The following is a 25,611-nucleotide window of genomic DNA, read 5'->3' as shown; positions in this document are numbered from 1 at the left end:
AGCGTAGCATTGCTCAATGCCTTGTGATATGAGAATGGAACATTGTGGAATCAGTCTAAATCAGGGGTTTACTGCATGCACAACTGTTAATAGGGGATTTAGTAGCATTGCAAACTGTTCTCTTTCATCAAGTCTTGTTTTAGTCTATGAATGTGTATTTGTGGATTTGAGTGAGTGTTGTGGATCCCTTGTGTGTTCATCTGCTGTACCTGTCTCTGCTGGTAGTGGTGTTGTATAACAGTGCTTTGGGATGCAGAAGAGGAACTGAGCTCATGGCTTTCAAACTGTTTCTTCACGCTGGCCAGTCCGCCTGGCAGAGAGCATGGCTCAGAGCTGTCCATGACCTTATAACACATAATAAAATGCTCAGACACTCATAAATATATATATTTACATACTGTATATATAAAGAAAAGATCTGAGACATGATTCTCTTCACAGAACCTTATTTCACCAAGTGCAACATGTTCCTGGATCAACATCTTTGTTGAACCTCGAACAACATTCTAATTAACCAATCAGATTTTGAGGGACAAGTTTACAGTTTAGGCTTACAACCAAAGTTAGGGGCTTCTACATCAGTTATTCAGCTATCCTTCCCCTCTGATTTTAGGGATTACTTATGTGTAGAGTTAGGTTTAGGGGTTGGATATGGTTATGATAAAATTTTCTGAATGTTGTTCCAGGATCAACAAAATAACGCGTCTTACTGGGCAAAATCAGGACAAACATTCTCCTATAGGGGGCACTATAAAAGTTGAAAACAAAGTTTTTAATCTCCTCTTTTCTTAGAACCAGAGGTGTAAGTCCAGGGGTCAGAAAGTAAAAGTCCTGCTATTTGTTTATTCCACCCATCATCTCAGCCAGCTGATTTCTCTAATTATTTAATTCACTAATCTCCTGGCTGAAAAACTGTGCTAATTAGCAAATCCAGCTGATTGGAACAAAATACTGAGGAGGACTTTTACTTTATGAACCTGGACTTTACACCTCTGCTTAGAACCTAAAGACACATTATAATTTAAGAAGTCATATCATTATTGTTAATCATTTATTCAATTATTTGTTATATTGTACAAACCATGAAGACAGAGCATTAGTTTACCAATAGTGTGTGCTAACCAGCGACAAGAAATGTTTCTCTCCACACTGTTAGTAAAAATGTCATGGAATGCAGCGCAATAGCAAACAATCAGAACATATTTGGAGGGCTGGATTTTCAACCACTGGGATCTCACAATGGGTGGACTACCTTCCAGAACCTTCCAGACTGGACTACAAATTGACACCATTACTGCAGGGTTATTATTATTAACGAAAACTAAACCCATACAAAATGGGAAGAAACAAAAAAGAAAATTACTGAAAGTAATATATAAAAAATCTTAAACTTTTATATTTTTATTGCAGCTAATTGCCAAGTCAACATTTCCCATTTTGATTTATTTTAAATTAAAGTACAAAACTAACTAAAGCGAAATAAAACAAAACTTAAAAATAAAACAATATAAAAACATATTTTAAAAAAATATATATTTATAAAAGTGACACAAAACAATACATTTACTAAAACTTTAACTGAAATTAAAATGAAAACATCTAATACAAATATATATTTTTAAAAACTATAGTAGTATACGGATACTAAAACAACACTTGTTTTTTTATACACGCAGATCTATAAAAATCAAGCAACTGACTAAATGTTTTTCAATGGTTTTACAGGTGGTTAGTACAACAACACAGATTTACACGGAGGAGAGGACATAGCCAATTTCTCATTATCTGGTTAGTGCACTATGGCTGCATTCGAAATTGCATACTTCCCTACTGTATAGTAGGCGAAAAAAAGTATGTGACAAAAGAAATATGTCCGAATTGCCTAAAAGAGTAGGCAAAAAATCCACGGATTACCTACTTCTTCTGGTGAGATTCTGAAGTGTGAGTACGATGGACACTTTACTATTCCATGAGGCCACGGGAGGGGATTTATAAATGACAGTGAAGCGACGTAACTGACGCTGGTAGGTCACATAATAATGACAACATGGCAAATGTAGTACGTCCAGATTATATTCTACACACATTCATACTATATAGAAAATACTTTTTTGTGAAGTATTTAAGTATTTATATCAAGTGGAAGGCCTTAGAAAGGAAATAAGAAATCATACAGTTAATATGAAATGAGTCTGTGGGGTAGCATATGTTCATGCGTGTTTGTGTGTTCATGATGGTAAATACCACAGATGGGCTTCTCTCCTCCTTGGTAGCGGCAGCTTGGTATAGGGCCAGTCTCTGCTTGAGAGGCAAGGTCTCAGTCTCACTGTCAGCGTGTGTTTCTCCTGATGGTGAAACACCTGCACTGCCTGCAGCTGAAACACAGAAACATTCAGGTTGCAGCGTGTGCATCATTCGCTATTAAACCTGAAACTGTAACATAAATAGATGCATTTCTTTACCCTGACTTCAGGGCTCATGATTGGTTCAGGGAAACTAATGTTAGAGTAGAGATCACATCATCTGTCATATTTTAAAAGTAAATTTAGCCAGACAAACTGACAACAGGGATGTATTGTGACAGCATGCTGATTTTTTCTCTGTCTCTCAGTCTATAGATGGCTCAAGTGACAAGATGAGGAATGATGTCATAAAGCATGCACGTCGTTCACATCAATCACTGTTTTCAAAGTTTGATCCCCAAGCCATCACCACCTCCAGCTCTGGTAAGGGTTACACATATAAGGTAATTTACACATATTTTAGAGTTTCTTTTTTAATTACTGGTATCTGTCACAAATGGGTATTCATCTGTCATGTAACACTCATGTGAAATATTTTTTATAACACAGAGAATCTAATTACACTATTAATATAATCTTTAGCTTTAAATTAAAATGGCATTTCATATGTTCACTTGTTCTTAAGTCATTTAACAATTTTTTATTTTTGCTTGTTTTGCTTTTCTATTTTTTAACATCATGCCGTAGAATTTTAATATTGGCCGTTAATGGGTTATCAGCCATGACATGAAAATAAGTATTGGCTTGTCAGTATCAGCCAGAATTTTAATGTCGGTGGTTGTTGTACAAGGTTGCATTAAAATGCTCATAAAAATGTAATTTTTTGTTCTAATTAGCTCATAATATAGCATGCATGTATTCAAAGTCATTTGATATTAAATATTTGTAAAATAGCTTAAAAATAATTAAATTATTTAAATTTTATGTTCAAGAAGTCGCATAACACATGTAAAAACACAGTGAAAACAAAGCTGTATGTCATGATGAATTATGAATGAAATGTAATAACATTCTAGACAGACACATACTACACTCTTGAAACAAAAAAGTTCTCACTGCAAAAAATTAAGTTAGCTGGTTGCTGTAAAATTTTTAGTTCATTGAAATTAAAATTTTTTGTTAATACAAGAAAGGAGATTGGTTTAATAAATAGAAACTCAAAATATTACGTTATCTGAACCACATTAATTAAATCAATTTGATTTGACAAAAGATAAAAGTTGTGACAACAAATCATGAAAATATTGTTTTACAGTGATATAGAAAATTAAATGGTTGTCAGGGACTTCTTACTTGTAACCTTTTAGAGGTTTCCATTTAGAGATTTAGTTTTAATTAATTTTTTCTTTTCATTAAATTGAAATAAACAGCTCGTAAAAATACTTTATCACTATAAACAATTTAAATAACCTGTTAAAAATAAAAGTATTACGCAATAATTTAAGCCATTCCTCCTTATATAGAACCTTTTTGGCATAAAGGATTCTTTAAAATTGAGTCAAGAACCCTAGGTTCTATATAAAACCCCACTGAACCTTTTTTTCTCCGTGTAACTCTTTGAATAGTTAACAAATTTTAAATTCTTCATTGATTGAATATTTGAATTCAGTCCATCACTGTTAAAAGTAAGAGCCACTGGAGGATGCACTGCATGCTATTTGCAGATTATTTCAAGCCAAATATATGTACTGTGTCATACAACCACACTGCTTTTCTTGCATCCATAAAGTATGACCGTATCACCATGTGACCAAGACATGTTCCCTGAACTGTTAATTTTAGCAGAGCAGTTATTCAGTGCATGCCAGTGTAAAGCTAGCCAGCAGAGGGAGAGAGATGATTCAGATCCAGAATAAGCAGTAGCTGTTGAACAGAAACTCTACACCTGAGGGCATCTGACACTTTTCAAACACAGAGATGATGGGATGTGGAAACAGAGGGATCACGCACTCGTTTGTCATTATGGTAAGAGAAAGGCATCAGCGGGGAAGATGGACGATGCAAGGCTCAACATTCCAGAAAACATCCAAGTATCTAGAACCGCAGGGGTTGGCGGCATTCTAGACTGTTGCGCATTACCATGACGTAAAGTAACCTCAGTACTGAGCGCAATTAAAGAAGACTTATTTTAAACCAAGGACCGTTAGTTTCATATTTCAGACAGAGAGAGAGAGAGAGAGGCGCCCCAGGAAGAGTGACTTCCTAAAATGCAAAGCCAAGGAAATCTTTATAATTGTGACTTGCCTATCATTAATATTTCTACTTCTCGAATAATATTATCTGTCTTCTTCTGTCACCTATGACCAAGAGAAATAGGCATTAGTGTAGATTGACTGCTTTTTTGTTATTTAGATAAATGACTGCTTTGGTTCAGAATTAGCAAATCTATAAATGTGGTAGACATCTACTAAATGTATGATTAAACTGCATATCAATACACAAATGTGTTAGCATCATGTCAGTAGGCCTGTAATATTCCAGACTCTAGTCTATGGAATGCAGTATAGCTTACAGGCTAAATTCAGAAAGTCCAGTCTTTGGGACTCTATTCTGAGACACTCATGGAGTGAGCCGACATATATGAGACTCACTGCCTTACAGCAAACACAATGCTCATTAGGATAAAGACAATTTACTGGATACAGTTAACATGTTTCGCTCATCTCATTTTACAGTTGTCTTCACATTGTCCATATAATTTTTCATATAACTTCTAATTCTTTAAACCAGTCATCAGTTGCTTTAAATACATTAAACTGTTACTGTTGTGAAATGAAAAGCATGACAAGTTTTGAATTGCTAAAATCCCAAACTCTGAGATCTTGTCTTCCTGAAAGGCCAGTGAACAGGTATTGGAAAATCTGATATTGACAAAAGAACCCTTTTGTTACTTTCTGTTCAAATCATCAATATTCATTTTGGTCAACTCCATTATGATGTGACAATAAGCCATGTGTCCTCTACATGCAATCTTAATGAGCGCTCTCGAAACACATACACCACTGGCCTCATGCACTTAACCTGGAAATATATTTTACTTAGTCAGCACATCTCAACCCAATTTACCGTTTAGAAATTAGATTATTGTTAAATTATGAATTATTGAGTAGCACTGATTACTATAATTCATTGTCAAAATTGGTTTAATTGGAAGCCATGCATCTTCCAAATGAACAACAGACATCTACAGTACACCAGAAACCACTTCTGTTAAACCATACGCACCTTCAGAGGTCTGACGTTTCCTCTGGGTTCCTCAACGTTACTATAGTGTCACCTGGACACCAGATCCCACCTGGAGACCCCTAGACACCCAGTGTCCGTGTGTGAAAGTGTGAGTGTGTGTTTGGAGACCAGCTCCAGTCTACGGTCCAGTTCACCTCAGAGTGATGGAGGGCTGAGACAGCTGGTTGTATTTCAGAGACCCTCCTCCTCTTTAAAAGATTGCCAGTCTGCTAGGCCTTTTTTTAGATAAGCTATACAACATGCCCTTAACCTGAAGTCACAGAGCGACAGACAGACACACTGAGGGGGAGAGGCACCCTACTGTCTGAGAGATTTTAGGGACATTCTTGGCTTTAAAAATGCTCTAGCATCCCATTTCATTTATTTAAATTTAAGATTCAGTGAAAACTTTCACTGTATTATTTATTAATATTTAATTTTTGTAAAATGTCCAAGCAGATCTTTTTCATACAGTTACAGCTCATAGTGTCCACTGCTAAGCTCCAAAAAATCACACATATATCATGTAATATTAAATAAAACCCATGTTATATTCCAAGCCTTCCGAAGCCATAGTATTGATTTGTGTGAGGAACAGCTCTAAAACTTCACCAATAATCTCAATAAACTAAAGGAACACTGTGACTGGACGATAGAGAGGAAGATAATCAGTGAATATAAATTTCAGACTTTTACTTTAGAAGACTTGGAATACAGAGCACAAGTCATATGGACTACCTGTATGGTACCTTTTATGTTTTTGGAGCCTAACAGACATGAAAACTAGGAACGCTGTATGGAAAATTCTTCGCAAATTTTCCTTTTGTGTTCCGTGGAAAAAACAACATACAAGTTTGGAACAACATGAGGGTGAATAGTTAATGACATACACAATTTTCTATGATAGAACTTTCTCTATTTGAAGGGGATCACAGGAGGTGAGAGCTAATTCAAAGCTCTGATTAATATAAAGCATTTACAGAAAGATCTTACATCTGTTTGTGTGTGTTGGCATTAGGGTCAGAAATTAGCCCGAACTTGAGTCACTCAAAATGACAGAAATGGCAAAGAAAACACTCCCAACAATTTCAAAATAAAAATCATAATTTACTGACTGCAAAGAACTGTATAATATAACATACAGAGGGACCAGTCAATTATTTAAAATAATTGTACACAATTAATAAATAACATCTAGGTTACATATGGTAACCCTCGGCCCCTGAAAGAGGGAACAAAGACGCCACGTTGAGCCCGACGAATAGGAATCTCGCTAGAGAGGCCAATCTACTTTGAGTGAAACTAAACGAGCCAATGCACATTGGCATGCAGTCATTTGCATCAGCTGTTCAGCCATGCACCGCAGGTATATAATGAGCTGCAGGTGCGATTGTACTTCAGTTTTTTGCTAAGGAGCCGAGCCTGATAAGCTGGCTGCCCCAGCGGGCGGCAGCAGATGTGGCGACGGGACGTGGTGTCTCTGTTCCCTCATTCAGGGAATGAAGGTTACCATATGTAACCGAGATATTACTCTTCAGTCGGTCAGTCGACTCCACGTCGAGACTGACGAATAGGAATCCCTACCAAAGGGCCACAGCTGCTGCACCCCATCCAGCGCCCTGTGCAAGCCTAGAAGGCTTCTACCCCTTCTTGCCTAGAAGGACGATAGGAGAGGGCTTACACAAGAGTATGCCTGTCACTGTTGTTCCGTGATAACCCACGCAGTGAGATTTTTGGATAACACTGGGAAAGCGTGCCCTTCTATGGGGAAAGGGGGACGCTATGGAAGCCACGTTCTTCCCCCGAAGGAGTTATGTGGGGAATACATATGGACTAGCCCGAAGGTTGTACTGCATATGAAATACTGGGTGACTTAGCCCAAGGTAAAGACACAGGCTTCCGCTTAGGAGCAGCCGTGGAAGAAATACACATATGGGATCCCCGTAGGGTCACACATATGGGACCCAGCTTAGACCCGGTTCTCAAGGATTCAACGAATAAAGGCCTGGCGCCGGACGCGCCGCCATGTTCGGGCTGAGGGTGTTGGAGGACTCAACAGGTTTTTCACTCTGGAGCAATAAGGGTGCACAGTAGGGTGCAGCAAGCCGACAGAGCCGGGCCTCTCAGTGCTTCTACCCGATTAGGGTGAGAACACGTGAGTAGACGGGAGGTCTCAGTACAACATGGTTGTGACCCGACCCGGACTCTAGGCACGATTCGTTGACCGAAAATGCTGCAGATCCCCAACCCTCTTGATAGAGGCCAGTAGAATAAGCAGCAAGTCTTCATGGAGAGAAGCTATAAGTCTGCTGATTGCAAAGGCTCAAAGGAAGCATCCTGGAGTGCTCGAAGCACCAGGGAAAGGTCCCAAGAGGGTATGGGGGTCGAGGAGGGTTTAACCATCTCTCGTCCTCCCTGACTTTGCACAGGGTCTGTGTAAGTAGGCTCACTGGGGGAAACGCGTATTTGCGGAGGCCCCAGGGCCAGCTGTGTGCCAGTGCAGCCGTGCCAAGTGTTCCCTCGGTCAGCTGGCAGTGGGAGGTCTCTGAGGAGGCAAACAGGTCTACCTGAGCCTCCCCGAACTCTCTCAAGATCAGCTGAACCGCCTGGGGGTGGAGTCGACATTCTCCCGGGAGCACAGCCAGTGACAGCTCGTCGGCCACACGGTTGAGCACACCGGGGACATACATGGCGCGAAGCGACCTCAGATGCTTCTGAGTCCAGAGGAGGAGATTGCGGGCAAGTTGCGACATGCGACGGGACCATAGACCACCTTGTCGGTTGATGTACGCAACGGTCACAGGGTTGTCCATACAGACCAGCACGTCCCTGCCCTGTAGCGGCCATTTTAAGTGTCTCAGAGCGAGACGTTAGAGATTCGCGGATTGGCTATTATTTCATCCGCAACCGCATCACAAGACTCATCATCCATCTGCACCAACGTTTTTGACCAATTTTCCCGCCCGCCATCCGCTGATACAAGGCGCTGCTGATGACAGCCGCGAGACTAAAAACCGCCCGCCACCCGCCCAAATTTAATTAAAATATTTTTTTTCCGTCACGTCATCCGCGGAGTCCGCGGCTATAACCGCCAACCGCGCATCTCTACGAGACGTACTTCTAGGAACTCGAGGCAGTTGATGAGCCAATGCAGTTGGGGGCCCGTCCACACCCCTGACACTGCATGCTCGTTGTACGTGGCACCCCACCCGGTGGCAGAGGCATCTGTGAACACCACAGCATGCCTGGACACCTGTTCCAAGTGCACTCCTGTCGTCAGGAACGAGGGGTCTGACCACGGGCAGAAGGTCTGGTGGCACGCCGGTGTGATTGTCACCCGGTGACTGCCGTGATGACACGTCCATCTCGGGACTTGGCCGTGAAGCCAGTGCTGAAGCGGTCTCATATGTTGCAGCCCAAACGGGGTTACCACTGCTGCCGCTGTCATATGCCCCAGAAGCCTCTGAAAGAATTTTGTTTTCAAGCACTTCAGCACTAACTGAGCACGTTTCTCTGTTCCCCCTCTGGGGTCTGAGTGTGCTGTGCAACACTTACCTGGTTTCACAGCGCAGGAGGCGGCTTGGTTGCATTCTCGAACTGCACGCTGCTGCCCGCTGGTGATAGAAGAGGTGGATGAGAGTGGTGAGGATTTTCTCTCCCCCTGCTCTCCGGGCCCTCTTCGGACCCAGAGATCGAAGAAACTGCTCTTTTATTGAAAAGTTGGGAACCGCTGGTTTTAAGGCCAGTGGCGGAACACAAATAAAAGGGAACAAAGGATTTTCAGAATCAGAATCAGAAAGAGCTTTATTGCCAAGTGTTCTTGCACACACAAGGAATTTGTTTTGGTACTGAGGCTTCCAGTGGACATATACAAATACAAATACAACAAGAAACATAATACTACAAATTATAAGAATAAAAAATAAAAATATAAATATATGAGAATAAAAGTATCACAGTTGGGTTTAGTCAGAATAGACATTTTCAGATTTACAGATTATGAACATATTTATAGTGTTTTGAATATTATAAATAAATAAATCTACATATAATTATCACCTAAGTTGTAGGGTATTGCACTAAACAGTGGGAGTATTGCACTTAAGGCATATGCCTTGGGAGGTGTGTTAACTGTTCAGGAGGGAAATGGCTTGTGGGAAGAAACTGTTCCTGTGCCGAGATGTTCTTTTGGCCAGTGATCTGAGTCGCCGTCTTGACGGTAACAGTTCAAAAAGGTGGTGTCCAGGGTGAGTGGAGTCTGTGATGATTTTACCTGCTGTCTTCCTCATTCTGGAAGAGTGCAGGTCCTGGAGGTTTGGCAGGGGGTACCAATAATCCTCTCCGCAGTCCGGACTTTCCGTTGTAGTCTCCTGATGTCTGATTTGGTAGCTGAACCAAACCAGACAGTGATGAAACTGCATAAGACAGACTCAATGACGGCTGAGTAGAACTGAATCAGCAGCTCCTGTGGCAAGTTGAACTTCCTCAGCTGGCGAAGGAAGTACAGTCTCTGCTGGGCCTTTTTCACAATGGAGTCAATGTGATTGTCCCACTTCAGGTCCTGAGAGATGGAAGTGCCCAGGAACCTGAATGACTCCACTGCTTCCACAGTGCTGTTCATGATGGTGAGTGGGGGGAGTGCTGGGTTGTTCCTCCTGAAGTCCACGATCATCTCCACTGTTTTGAGCGTGTTCAGCTCAAGGTTGTTATAACTGCACCAGACAGCCAGCTGTTCAACCTCCGGTCTGTAAGCAGACTCGTCACCGTTTCGGATGAGACCGATGACAGTGTGTCGTCTGCAAATTTCAGGAGCTTGACAGTGGGGTCTTTAGAAGTGCAGTCATTAGTGCACAGGGAGAAGAGCAGTGGGGAGAGAACGCACCCTTGGGGGGCACCAGTGCTGGTGGTGAGAGTCCTGGATGTGAGTTTCCCCAGTCTCACTCGCTGCTGCCGGTCCGTCAGGAAGCTGATGATCCACTGACAGATCGAGGATGGTATGGAGAGCTGGGTCAGTTTGGCTGTGAGAAGACCAGGCATGATGGTATTGAAGGCCGAACTGAAGTCCACAAAGAGGATCCTTGCATAAGTCCCTGGTCTATATAATAGTCCCATGTTTACTGCATCATCCACAGACCTGTTTGCTCTGTAAGCAAACTGAATGGGATCCAGCAGGGGTCCAGTGATGTCCTTCAGTTGGGCCAACACCAGTCTTTCAAACGACTTCATGACCACAGACGTGAGAGCGACAGGTCTGTAGTCATTAATTCCAGTGATTTTGGGTTTTTTGGGGACAGGAATGATAGTGGAGCGTTTGAAGCAGCAGGGAACTTCACACTGCTCCAATGATCTATTGAAGATCTGCGTGAAGACCGGGGCCAGTTGGTCAGCGCAGGATTTTTAAACAGGCAGATGAGATGCCGTCTGGGCCTGAGGCTTTCCTAGTCTTCTGTTTTTTGAAGACTCTGCTCACGTCCTCCACACAGACCTTAAGCTCAGGTTGGATGGCAGGAGGGGGGAGTAATGGGAGTGCAGGAGATGATGGTGAATGTGTGAAGTGCAGGTCAGAGCCGGTGTGCGGTGTGAATGAGGGCTTTTCAAACCTGCAATAAAATGAGTTTAAATCATCAGCCAGGTGTTGATTGTCCACAGATCGGGGGGATGGTTACTGGTTACTGTAGTGGTGATGTTCCTCAGGCCATACCAGACTGATGATGGGTCGTTGGATGAAAACTGGTTTTTCAGTTTTTCAGAGTAGCTTCTTTTTGCAACTCTGATCTCCTTTGTCAGTCTGTTTCTGGCCTGGTTATACAAGATTTTATCCCCACTTCTGTAGGCATCCTCTTTGGCATGACGAAGGTGTTTGAGTTTCCCAGTAAACCATGGTTTATCATTAGTAAATGATAAGAATGTCCTGGAAGGAATGCATGTATCCTCACAGAAACTTATATATAATGTTACAGTATCTGTGAGCTCATCCAGATCGTTGGTAGCAGCTTCAAATACAGTCCAATCAAAGCAATCAAAGCAGGCCTGTAGATTCTGCTCTGCTTCATTAGTCCATCTTTTTACAGTCCTTATTACAGGTTTAGCTGATTTCAGGTTCTGCCTGTTGGTCAGTATGAGATGAACCAAACAGTGATCAGAGAGCCCCAAAGCTGCTCGTGAGACGGAGTGATACGCATTTTTTATTGTGGTGTAACAGTGGTCCAATATATTACTGTCTCTGGTGGGACATGAAACGTGCTGTCTGTATTTTGGTAGTTCACGGTAAAGATATGCTTTGTTAAAACCCCTAAGAAAAATTAAAAGAGAGTCAGGATGCCTTTGTTCTGTTTCATTTATTTGTTCAGCCAGATGTTGTAGCGCCGCTCTCACGCACGCATCTGGAGGGATGTATACATTCACGAGAATGAAAGAGGAAAACTCCCGAGGCGAGGAGAAAGGTTTACAGTTTATGAAATGTGCCACTAAATTAGGAGAGCACATCTTCTTCAGCAGGGCCGGCCCTGGCCAATTTGCAGCCCTAGGCAAGATTTTACCTGGTGCCCCATGCATCACAGCCCATTTCACCCTGTCACTGTGTTCATGATTATTTATCCTGTATATATATATGTATATATATATATATATATATATATATATATATATACACATTACAGCCTAAACACAAATAGCAAGAGCATTACATCTAGCATTTAAGTCAAGTCCCATTTATTTTTATAGCGCTTTTTACAATATAGATTATTTCAAGGCAGATTTACAGCTTTACAGTTTTGTTGCGTTTATAATTTTGTTCAGTATATATAGCCGCTCTGCATAAAACAGTGATGTCATTGTCCAAATGTCATTCATGCACAAAATATTCATTGAGCACTAGCAAAAGTGTTTGTTTTGCAGTTGATGGCAGCAATCTTCCACTAAACTATGGCACGTTTCATGTTTTCACCATGAAAGAAACTGCAAAATGTCTTCTTTAATGTTAATTTTACGTAAAACGTTGCTACTTTTAATAAACCTGTAGCCTATATCAATAACATTAATAATTTTGGCAAATAAATCTAAAAAATGCCATATATCTCCTTCAAAACTGCACATCTGTAGAGTAAAACATTAATTAATCAAAGTGATAGTGAATGCGTCTAAAAAAAACTGACGTGATTGTTACAAATCACACTGTCTTTGGCCTCTGGAGAACTCAGAACAACTGTTAGCATAAAGTTTAAGGTAAAAATAACTGCCATTAAATTATATATCTTACTACTATGCATTTAGATAAACTGTTAATTCATTACATTACCTCTGTCTTTATCCCCTTTTATCCCCTTATCTTCTGTTTGGCACTGTATCTATTGCAGACTATAATGCTAATTTAAAATGTCATGTAAATTTGGCCATCCGTCACAATCAGGTAACTTTCACCATGTCTAGACCTGGCTCGAGCTGCCAGGCCCGTTTCTACGGGGTGCTTGAGTGTGTTAAGTGCCCTCAAACGAAAGCAATGCTGTCTACATTGGATTCAGCGAGGGGCGACGCTACACATCAAATTACCAACAGTAAACTGATCGCACGCGCTCTGTTTCTGACGCACTTCAAGCACTCGCTGGGTGGGGGAAGATTGATGCGCCGGACCGGAGTCGGGGGACTTAGTTAAGTTTTTGTGGAGTTTTTTTTTGCTTTATTTTGTAGTATTTTGAATTGATGTTTTTAAAATAGTATTAGTAAAAAAAAAAAATCAAAAAAAAAAAATCACTCGTTCACTCATTTTGGCGCCCCTATTGAGTGGCGCCCATAGCATTTGCCTATTCCGCCTATGCCACGGGCCGGCCCTGTTCTTCAGTGTTGTTACATCTGAAAACCAACTTTCGTTAATGTAGAAACACAATCCACCACCTCTTGTTTTCCCCGTTAGCTCCGCGATGCGATCCGCTCGGAACAGCTGGAAGCCCGGCAGATGTATTGCGTTGTCCGGTATGGCTTCACTCAGCCAGGTTTCAGTGAAGCACAGAGCAGCAGAGTTTAAAAAATCCTTGTTAGTGCAGGTGAGGAGAAGAAGTTTGTCCGTTTTGTTAGGAAGGGATCGGAGATTCGCGAGATGAATACTGGGGAGTGCAGTGCGCAGGCCGCGCTCGCAGAGTTTAACCCGCGTGCCGGCTCGCTTCCCGCGTTTGCGTCTGACCGCGTGTTTGAACAACAACGCTGCCCCTCCTACGAGAATGTCCTGCAAGACGTCCGAATAATCAAAAACTGTAGAAAAGTTATCTGGTGTGTGTTTACTAATGTCTAGTAGTTCGTCGTTGGTGAAACTGATAGGAAAAGAGTGACTTAACACAGAACAAACGAACAAAAACAACACAATAGCTGGAGAGCCCCACACCGAGGCAGCCGCATGCGGCGCCATCTTGGATGCATACGGCATCCGGATTTCCATCCGGCTCTCTTCCGGGGGAGGGAGTGGTGCTGTCACCATCTCCTGGAAATTAGTCCCATCCAGCAGGGGCAGGGGCAGGAGGACGCCCCCGGCAATGAGTTGACTGAGGGACTGCAGTTCTTGACCGCGAAGAGGCCGGTCTGGGACATGGGGAATTTAAGGAACCTGACTTTTTCGGTCTCCCTCATGTCAGCCAGACACAGCCAGAGATGGCATTCCTGGACCACCATAGTGGACATCGCACTACCCACTTACCGTGCGGTAACCTAATCCGTTGCGGCACAAAGTACTTGGAGAACTTGTGGATCATGACCACCCTCGTGCAGGTCCTTCAGTGCCTTGGCCTGATGGACCTGCAACAACGCCATGGCGTGTATGGCAGAGGCAGCTTCTCCACAAGCCTTGTAAGCCTTGGCAGTTAAGTCCGACAAGTACTTACAGGCCCAGGAAGGGAGGCATGGTTCTCCGCGCCAAGTGGAGTTAGGGCACAGTTGCATAGCAATGGCCCGCTCCACTGGTTGGATACACGCGTAACCCTTAGCCGCCCCGCCATCAAGGGTGGTGAGGGAGGAGGAGCCACCGGGACGGTTTCTGAAAGCCGGTCCACGCCCCCGTGAGCTCCTCATGCACCTCCGGGAAGAAAGGCACTGGGGTGGGTTGTTAAGAACCAGCACGCACCACCCCGAGATACCAATCGTCCAGCCTCAAGGGTGGAGGGTTCCACACGAGCCCGATCCTGTTGGCGGCCTGGAAAAGCATGGGCATCAACTCCGGGTCCGACTTGGGCACTGCTGTCACACCCGAAGGGGGCAGCAGCGCCAAATTGTCATCCGCAGAGAAGTCTGACCCACCCTCCGATGCAGCGATTGACATCTGTTCATCATGAGGAGCGCCGAAGGAAATGACTGGTACACAATTCGTGGATTGTCCAGCACGTTCCGTCGGCGGCTCAACTGGTTGCGGAGCGTGGGAGGGATGAACCCTCATCCCTCCCAATCGAATTCCTAGGGGGTGGGTTCCCCGAAGGAAGCGCGCTCATCGAAACCCTCAAGTCACGTGCACTACTGCCTGAAGTAACCCTCTGTGAAGGGTTAGATCGCGGCAGATGCTCAGGGACTCCACCCCTTTTCAGGAACGAGAGTCTCAACCATAGCTCTGAGATGATCATCTTCCCACAATGGGTGTATGACTCATCCCCGAAAGCTGCCTCAGCGTGTTCAATCCCAAGACACGCGACAGAGCGCCTGTGACCATCCCGTGATCCCAGGTAACGACCGCATCCAGAAACACACAGGTAGAGTGACATCTTTAAAAAGCTCTTTTAGGGACTGCTCTCCTTGGTGCTGAAGCACGCAAGAACAGCTAAGAACAGTTATGTAAGAACAGCTTTTCAGCGCTATCATGGCGCACCTTACCAGCCCGAAAAAACAGCTTTTTTTGTTTTGCTCAAATTTGAAAACAAAAAAGAAAGAGAGAGAGGGATCGCCCACGCTGGCGCGCTGTATCGCCCGCACCAGACTGGAGAGGTCCCGTTGAAAGCTCGCACTCATTTGAAGAAACACTCTTGGTAGAGAAAAGAGCATCAAAGTGCTCAGCTCCAAAGCAAAAAGCCAAAGTGTAATCACACCTGCTGCTCATTATATACCTGCGCTGCATGGCTGAGCAGCTGATGCAAATGATTGCATGCCAATGTGCATTGGCTCGTTTAGTTACACTCGAATAGATTGGCCTCTCTACGAGATTCCTATTCATCTGTCTCGAGGTGGCATCGACTGAGCGACTGAAGATGAAAAAAAAATATTAATTTAAATATTATATATTTTAAATAAAAAATGTTTTACAACATTTTAAATAATGATATATATATTGTGTTTACTTTTGTATTTGATGTCACTGATTTTAACAGCCATGATGGTTCAGATGAAATAAAAAAAAATGCCAAATGGATGCTATACTTTTTATATGGTTAGAAAAAAATTCACTTATAAATATTGTAATAGAGACCTAAGGTTGGTCTATTTTTAAATAAACGTAGTAGATTATCGCTGAAGTGAATGTGTAAAAAATTATAGAAGTTTTAATTTACTATAAAGCAAATGTAGTTCTAAACAGTTTTATTTTATATAAATAATATATATATATATATATATATATATATATATATACTAAAAAAATATTACTTTAAAAATCCTATAAAACCAGCCGTATGTCTAACCAAGGGATTTTTATTTTTAATGCGTTCTTCTGTCAAAAATTACTACATTTTTGTCACAATATCACAAAACAGTCACAAAATATGGAACATTTTGACTTTTCCAATGATGTGTTTTGTAAAGATTAGAAAAAGGTTTTATAATAAAATAGTGCAGTCAATTTTGTAATATGAAACATGATACTGCCCACTAGGGGATGGAGCCTGCTAAAAGAAATTTAAGAAATGTTTCCATGATAACACAATGTCCAATTTTTTAATGGTTTTCTCAGGATGAATACTGAGGGTGTAAGTTTTCAAATGATACCTAATTTATGATGGTTAATAAAATATGTGATAGGGGAATTTAAAAGACAATAATAAAGAGCGACAAGCTTCCCGCTACCGGCGATAGTTAATGGGGTTAATAAAAAGAGAGAAAGTTGAGACAGAGGAGAAAATATTGTAATGATATAATCATCCTGTAACGCACTAACTTCATACATCAGATAAGTGTGTCATATGACTCCAGATACAAACACTCAAGAGAATGCAACACACTTGAGGGATGATCATCATTTCCAGAGTAGGATATGAATGTGTGAATATGGACCTGTCATAAACAAGGTTGTCTATTTCAAAGACAAGCTGATAGCCCGATGTAAATAATGAAAGAGGGATAACAAAAGAGAGACACATGCAGACACTGACCATACACAAATCAGCTCACCTGTCAAACAAACCTATTAAATTACACAGGCCTCCCACTAGCATGTTATTATCACTGCATATTTAAAAAATGTATATATACATATACGAGCATTGTAAAATAAAGTTTGGGTATAGTATGGTTACTTTTAAGACTATATGCTGTGTCTGATTAAACTTAAAGTAACAGAATGAGATTGCAGCAGAAATTCAAACACATGTACAGTACATACACACACATACATGCATGAGCACTAAAGCAGAAGTCTGTCATCACAGTTGTCATCGTGCTAGACAGCAATGTGTGAAGTCTTTAATCATGTCACTTTTACACACACACACACACACACACACACATACACACACACACACACACACACACACACACACACACACACACACACACACACACACACACACACACACACACACACACACACACTCTGAACTGTCACAAACATGTAAATCACTTTAGAAACAAGAGATCACAAATGGTTCAGTGTAAAATTTCCTGAATCAGACTTTATAGTGCCAAACATAAAATTCTGAAAAAAATTATTATTTTCTCATAAAATTTAAAAAGAAACACTGAGTTACAGTAGCATAAAAGACAAAAGATACTCACAGCCTCCAAAGTTCGAATCCTGATTTGACATTTTTTCCCTTACACCACTATATTTGTCTTCAACTCTCCCACTGGACGAATGTAAACCACTCACTTCCTAGAGAGCGAGAGAAAAGAGAGAGAGAGAGAGAGAGAGAGAGAGAGAGAGAGAGAGAGAGAGAGAGAGAAATAGAGAGAGGCAGGTGTGGTTAGAGAACACGTTCTAGTCCGTGTTTCATTTGCATTCACCAGTTCCATGAAACTTTGAACAAAAGTTCAAAACAGAGAGACAGTACATGAAGCGTGTGTGTGTTTTGGCTATTTATCATTAACAGTATTTCAACAAGACTCAGTTTTGTGTTGAATAAGCAAGTTCACCTGAAGCTTGAAAGCTGTTACCAAGTAAATAGTGCAATAATGCCCTTGAAAGAGGAACATGAATAAGGGAAGGTGACTGAGAACACTGAAATAACTGCCAACTGTGAAACATATTTGCATACAAACAAAAGGAAATATATTTATACAGTTCGTATAAATGTATTTTCAGTTTGTACATAATTTTGATTACTAGACAGGCATCAAAAGCGAACATTCTGCCACAACACACGGCTCAAAACTAAAACCCAACACTTTACACTGAGTTTGAGGCAATAGTCGACATTAATGCAAGTTTCCAGCTGAGTTTAAGCTTTAGAATTTTAATTGATGAGTTAGGAATACTAGAATATTTTACAACATTTTAATATTTGATTTATTTTGTTGCAAGTATCTGAACAGTTCAAAGCTGCAAACTTTGCATAGTCCATGCATGCATTAAAAAGAGCTCAACGTGTCTAATCAACATCACTGGCTGTGCGTTTGCTTTTCGGATATTAATGACAAACAATTAAACAAACATGTATAATAAAGGTCTCCAACTTTAACATCAGTAAGGAGTTCTAACTGGTTCAGGACGAGTCAATGTTACTTTGTCAGGTAATATTTTGATAACGTTTTAAAGGGGAATCAAACAAGTATGGTTACAGTTGTCTCTACATATTAGGGGGTGTTTACACTACGCTGTTTTTTTTAACTAAAAATAGAAAACTTTTTATGTGTTTTGGCCGGTTATTTACACCACATTTGACACAATTTACACAAATTTAATCATATTTCCCCAATACTTTCGTCGCACTGGCTGCCAGTTTATTACAGAATTGAAAATTCTGCTTTATGTTTTTAAAGCCATGAACGGATTAGCTCCAAAATATCTCTCTGATCTTTTGAAATTAAATAACTCTGCTAGATCATTAAGGTCATCTTAACAAAGACTGCTGACTAAAAGTGAAAATCATGCTTTGAAAATCGTGCTTGATGGCTGTGGTAACCATTGACTATAATTTTATGGAAAATCATGTGTGTTCCACGGAAGAAAAAGTCATAGTTTACAAATGACATGAGGGTGAATTCATGATTTTCATTTTGAGGTGAACTTTTCCATTAACCCTGACAAAAATTACACACATCGGCTATATAAACAGACATCCCATCATACATACATTACACTCATCAGTTAAGATACTTTAAAAACTGGATGGAACTGTTTTCGTTATCTAGCGCTCTCTTTCCCTTTACCCCTCTCTGTCTATTTAGTTTCACAAAACAATTTGCAAATCAAATCTCGCCCATCAGCTCTTCCATAAAACACATGCATCTGTAGTTCAAAACATCAGGAAGGGAAAATCAACACTATCCCACACATGCTAATGCAGTCTCACATACACACATTGATTGTGTCATGTGGAGTCACATTCCACTATTCAGATCATCTGGCATAAGGAGCACACACAGAGTCTGTCGAATACTGAGCCAAGAGGTCAAGGTTCACTCTGCCCAGCAGAGAACAGGTGGTTTCATTTACACACACTGAAAGGCTGAGTTTCACTTTATCAGTTACACTGCAAGTAAATTAAAAACTACTGTAAATGAATTCTAATAACAGTCAGTTTTTCATGTTGTCATCGATGTCGCAGTGCTGTTAAACACCCTGATTGTGTTTTCAAATGCACAGATATTTTGGCAGAATTTTAGCTGTCAAACACTGTAGGGTGAATTCAGGTTGATCGGGATTTTTTAACTTTTCTCAATGGAAAAATGTGTCCCAATCATCCTGAACTCACCCTAGTTAAAAAAGATCAAGTTGAATGAAGCAGTTAAAATTTTACCTGGATAAAGATTAAAAGAGCTCTGAGTTAATTCACCTGAATAAACCTTAGATAACGAATGAGATACAGTATGATCTGATTCTAGTTATTTATTTCCTAAATAGTATGTGTGTGTTTTTGTGAACCTTGTTTCAATCAAAGGTTACCAAATCCAAAGGTATTTACATGTCCAAATCTTGCCAATATTGTGTGTCCTTAAAGGCCCCCTGTGGTAAAAAATCAAGTTTTTAATGTTGTTTATATGTCTATGTGGTGTTATGCATATAAAGTTTTCTTTAAGACAAACCATGTGCAAATTCATGTCAACACCATTGCTGATTATTTTCTTAGGTCATAGACTACCTTGTAACCAATCAAGTCAATGTGCTGGCGGGTTTTAGCTTATCAGTAACAGTAGTCTCTCTCATGAGAAGCCAGGTTATTCCAGTATATTTTTCTGTTGATATGAAAAATCAGGTTCATTTAGCAATATAGCGGGTGAATTATGTATATGATGCATAATATCCGATGGAACTACCGTCATGGTAGACAATGACATGTTATGGTATATTTTTGTAAGTGTGTGCTTATTGAACATTAAAAAACACAGATTAACAGAAGTTGATGAACATTAGTTGCAAGCAAGTTTATTATTAACTAAATCTAAAACTATTAAAAACACTTTTGTTAACAAAAATAATAAAGCTGATAAAATAAAATATTAGATGTAGTTAAATGCCCTGAACAAAATTATAAATGCAACACTTTTGTTTTTGCCCCCATTTTTCATGAGCTGAACTTAAATATCTAAGTCTTTTTCTATATACACAAAAGGCCTATTTTCTCTCAAATATTGTTCACAAATCTGTCTAAATCTGTGTTAGTGAGCACTTCTCCTTTGCTAAGATAATCCATCCATCTCGCAGGTGTGGCATATCAAGATGCTGATTAAACAGCATGATTATTGCACAGGTGTGCCTTAGGCTGGCCACAATTAAAGGCCACATAAATAAAAACTAAAACTGAACAAAAAAATAAAATGAAAAATTAAACCTAAATGGTAACATTTATAAAAGCTAATGATGACAAAAGCTGGACTCAAATCAAAATGTAAAAATAAAAGCTTATTCAAGATATTAATAAAAACTAGAATATTCTTACAGTCTGCACTGATGACTAAATGTAATTTTGAGTAGTATGACATACTATAGTTCATCACAGTAATATATTTGCTAATTATATAACGGACAAAATACACAAAACTGGAATAACCCCCCTTTTTTATTCATAGAGACGATTACATTGGAAATTGTAATATGTTGAATCACAGATCTAGAACTTTTAGATAGTCACCTACGTGTGTGTTTGTGTATGTAAGGGGATTTCCTGTTTTTGTAAGCACCACTGAGAGTCTCCCATTACTCTGCTGTCTCTGTGATAAGTGGACATATTTAAACATGAGTCACTGTCCTGGAGTTAGAAAAACAAGCAGGGCAGCTCTCTCTCTCTCTCTCTCTCTCTCTCTCTCTCTCTCTCTCTCTCTCTCTCTCACACAAACACACACACACACCATCTTCTGGCTAACACAAACAATAGTATTTCCACCTATTTTAAAACAAACTACGAGGCCTTTATACACACACATAGGAGGAAAGAAAGAATGATGGAAGGTGTTTTGTAGTCAGAACAAGGCCACAGGTTATAAAGTGAAGACATGGTATGATTACCATGCACACATGAGATGACACAAGAACACATACCGAACATCCTGTGACAGTGCGTGAACAGCTAAACATGTAAATATCTGAGTTGTTGTCCCCAGGCCTTCACCGACAGTTCTGTTTTTCTTTTTCTTTTTTAACACTAAAGACAGCCAGAAACAGTCACATGGAGTTGTTTTTAGCCTGAGCTCTACGCTACACATCGTGCAGGGATAACTTAAAAAGAGTGAGATGACAACACCTAATACTTTCTACACTTTTAGCAGTGAAGTTACTGTGTTTGTAGGGTATATTTAGCAGTGGCAGGACAGTGATTGACTGTCAGCTAGCTTTAGCCTGTAGCTTGAGTTTATGTCTATTCACAACTAAACGCAATGGAATGTCTGTGTTTCAAAACAAGTTAAACTGTATTCACATTTGAAAATGCTGTTGATTACTACTGAAAATAATTTTGACTCAATTATAAAAAGAAACAAAATCACATGTACAGTAATACACTTACAATAGAAAGTAGTACAAGTATAAATCATCCTTTCAGTGGTGGAACTATACTATTTTAAGCAGGTTAAAGTGTAATTACCAACCAATTCCTCTTGGTCGGGTTTTCTTAATGTTATTAAGCCCCTGCTTGGAATCATTGCTAATTTCATTCGAAAGTTACAGAATGTATTAACTGTGACAGGAAAAATGGATATAACTTTGCATAAACAAGGTTAGTAAGCCGTTTTATCACATTAATCTCATGTTAACACTTATAATTTTGGAGGGCCCTAACATAAAAGAAGTATACTTCAAGTTAATTTTATTAAAGGAGTAGTTCACTTTTTAAAAAACTTTTGCTGATAATTTACTCACCCCCATGTCATCCAAGATGTCCATGTCTTTCTTTCTTCAGTCTAAAAGAAATTAAGGTTTTTGATGAAAACATTCTAGGATTTTTCTCCATATAATGGAGTCATGGGGTACCAAACGGTCCAAGGTCCAAATGACAGCTTCAGTGCAGCTTCAAATGGCTTTAAATGACACCAGACGATGCATAAGGGTCTTATCTTGCGAAACGATCGGTCATTTCAAAAATAAATAAAAAAGTTTAAGTTTTATAAGCACAAATGCTCGCCTTGCTCTGTTCTGTGATGCACGTTCGAGACTCTCCTATTCGAACTCGTTCATCAAAATGAACCAATTTTTTTTCGAGTCATTTCGTTCGTTGAATGAACGAAATGCCTCGAAAAAAGATTTGTTCATTTTTATGAACGAGTTCGAACAGGAGAGTCACAAACCATTTGCCATTTGAACTCCAAAGCCATTTGAAGCTGCACTGAAACTGTCATTTGGACCTTGGACCGTTTGGTACCCAATGAAGTCCATTATATGGAGAAAAATCCTAGAATATTTTCATCAAAAACCTTAATTTCTTTTTGACTGAAGAAAGAAAGACATGGACATCTTGGATGACATGGGGGTGAGTAAATTATCAGCAAAAGTTTTTTAAAAAGTGAACTACCCCTTTAAGTATACGTAATGTTCAAGTATATTTTTAAGTATACTGTATGTAGTAAGTATGCTAATATCAATGTGTACTTGTAAGTGTACTATTTCAAGACTGCTTGGGACTAAATTGGCCCACTTTTAGTATATAAAAGTATACATTTATGTGTACTATAAGTGTAACAGTAGTAAACTTTAGGTACACAACTAGGTTTCTCATTTGTAATGCATCTGTACTACAAGTTAACCTATAAGTATACTAGTAGTTTACTATTACAAGTAGTAAATTTTTTAGTTTATGAAAGTACACACTGAAGTGTAGGCTACTTAGTAAACTACTAGTTTAGTAGTTTATACTGCAAGTAAGAGAAAATCAAATTTTTGTCAAAGACTAAGCTACGCCTTCATCTGTGTTTTGATCATCGTTCTGTATCTGATCGAGTAGATCGAGTCCAACATACACCCCCAAAGCTTCACAGTCGTTTTCTCTTCATGGGTTCGACATGTCGTTTGGTAACATTTACCAGTTTTGGGTAACATTTACATGCTGTTTAATGGTTGATGATCACGTTACTTTACATTTGCGTGAGCAATCTTCTATCACTTGTTTCAGCTTTTTCTTCTCCTGTTTTGATCCGGACATTCTGTACTAGCAGATGTGTCATCTTCCCCCTACCATAATAAAAGTGAAAACATGGATAGCTGGAAAATTCAGTTAAAGGGTAACTAAACCCCTGGACTCCACTCACTGACAATATTTGAAAAAAGCTGGAAAGGTGGGCAGAGCCCAGCAGGTTGGGTGGGGGGGTGGGGGGGGGGCATCTCTCTGTAGGCAAGGGCGTGGTAAGCTGGTGGGAGGGTACCACAGCTTCGAATAGGAAAATTCAACTGCGGTAGCCACCGTTCAACCTGAAGAGGGCAGCACTCAGACGTTTTCACACTATATATTGTAGAATTAAAAAACTTTAAACCAAAATGTCAAAAAATGTACTTGAATCAATGAACTGCATTTTTGAAACTCCACTCTTACAGATCATTAACTAAAAAAAGTTGTTTTAGTGTTTAGTTACCCTTTAATGGTGGGGAAAGAGTAAAGTAGAATTAAAGTAATTAAAGTAATACAATTTACTTTAATAGAATTAAAGTAATAAAGCATTGGTATAAATGAATGTAATGTGTTTGGGCACTTAATTGCATGTTAATTGCAATTAAATGAAAATGTATTATAGTTTAAATTTATATTAAATGCAATTAGCTGAACTTTAGAGTGCTTATTTGACTATAAAGTATATCATAATTTGTTTAATTTATATGGTGCTTTTCTCAGCATTCAAAGCCCTTTACATGGAAGGGGGAATCTCCTCAACCACCACCAATGTGCTGCAGCCATACTGCGCCAGAACCCCCACCACACACCAGCTTACTGGTGGAGAGGACACAGAGTGATGAAGCCATTCAGTATATATGGAGATGATTAGGAGGCCATGATGATGGACAGAAGCCAATGGGCAAATTTGGCCAGAATGTCCTTTGAAAAGGGGTGTAACCCCAGCATTCTGGCAAAATTTGGGATTTTTAAATGACCACATGGAGTCAGGACCTCGGATAAAAGTCTCATCCAAAGGATGGTGCTTTTGACTGTATAGTGTCCCCATCACTATACTGGGGCATTAGGACCCACACAGAGCACAGGGTGAGCCCCCCCTGCTGGCCTCACTAGGTACTTATACTGAACCAAGAATATTTTTTTCTCTTAAATAGCATACCTGTGGCTATGATGGACCTCCAACTCATGTACTGTACCTAACCAGCACAACACCGGACCATCATGGGAATTCATGATGGATTATACTGGTATTTTCACCAGGGTGTGTGAATTGTTTCTCTCTAGTCCTTGAATCCTGAACGTACATATTTGCTTGAAAGGAAACAAACAGCGAAATTAGATTAGACTCAAGCACAGTGAATATATTTGTTTAAGTTGAGACCACATATCCAAACAAAGATTTCAATTACTCCATTTGGGTAAGAAGCATTCTTTCCATTGCTGACATTTTTGGCAGATTTATGAAGTTTTAACTGAATACTGTGAGAAAACATTGATTAGGTATCAGTTCATTATGAAAATAATGCAGTATTATTATAGTACTGCAGGCAGCAGTTCACATTACATTTACATAGCCTTATATTTTCTGTTAGTGACCTCTACTGGAAAGAATGCACAACAACATCTCTCGGCCGGCTGAAGAGTTTAAAAGTGTTATCTAAACCTTGGATGAACCTAAATCAAAATCCAACTAGACTTTAAACTTTCTGTTCTAAAGTGGTTGATGTATAACAGGAGAATGATTTCATGTATGGAATGAAAGTTTCTCTCCTGACAGCCTTTCATCATGGCAGTCTCTCTGTAAACCCTGACTGTGTAATAATGAATGAGAGAGACTGAGAGAAAGAGAGAGTGTGTGGACATGTGTGCGCGCACGTGTGTGTGTGTGTGTGTGTGTGTGTGTGTGTGTGTGTGTGTGTGTGTGTGTGTGTGTGTGTGTGTGTGTGTGTGTGTGTGTGTGTGTGTGTGTGTGTGTGTGTGTGTGTGTGTGTGTGCAAAGGGATCATGAAATATTAATAACCCCAGTGGGGTGGAGAGGTCATGTTTCAGAGAGAAACAATGGATGGATCTCTAGCAATCTCTCTCCTCTTCCTGTGTTTATCTAGGCAACAATTAGCCACTCAATCAGGAACAACAGTCGCTCATTCTGCTCT

General features: G+C 40.1%; 1 protein-coding gene and 1 long non-coding RNA gene across 9 annotated transcripts in view; one reads left to right on the top strand and one right to left on the bottom strand.

Moving 5' to 3' along the window:
- Positions 1 to 25,611, bottom strand: part of xirp2a (xin actin binding repeat containing 2a) — a 48,884-nt gene that overhangs the window by 15,102 nt on the left and 8,171 nt on the right. For 2 of the 8 annotated variants that reach the window (XM_077199487.1, XM_077199488.1), the window contains exons 2-4: positions 17,481 to 17,577; positions 2,245 to 2,375; positions 210 to 344 (exon numbers count right to left, since the gene is read on the bottom strand). In XM_077199487.1, the coding sequence (XP_077055602.1) occupies positions 210 to 344; positions 2,245 to 2,375; positions 17,481 to 17,577 (363 nt within the window). Of the gene's footprint in view, positions 1 to 209; positions 345 to 2,244; positions 2,376 to 5,528; positions 6,589 to 17,480; positions 17,578 to 25,611 lie in introns of those variants that run through there. The other 6 variants (XM_077199489.1, XM_077199490.1, XM_077199494.1 and 3 more) reach the window with 5 other exon arrangements.
- The window catches only part of LOC143706970 (uncharacterized), a 35,105-nt gene continuing 11,438 nt past the window's right edge, over positions 1,945 to 25,611 (top strand). The window contains exons 1-2 of the long non-coding RNA XR_013193060.1: positions 1,945 to 2,024; positions 2,612 to 2,726. This is a non-coding gene — a long non-coding RNA (uncharacterized LOC143706970). The remainder of the gene's footprint in view (positions 2,025 to 2,611; positions 2,727 to 25,611) is intronic.

This window comes from Siphateles boraxobius, unplaced genomic scaffold (assembly GCF_051911475.1).
Source record: "Siphateles boraxobius isolate OS27281-9 unplaced genomic scaffold, OSU_SipBor_1 41, whole genome shotgun sequence".
In the NCBI taxonomy this organism is placed as follows: Eukaryota; Metazoa; Chordata; class Actinopteri; order Cypriniformes; family Leuciscidae; genus Siphateles; species Siphateles boraxobius.
Note: the sequence above shows the minus strand (reverse complement) of the source record. Positions and strands in the feature narration are given on the sequence as shown.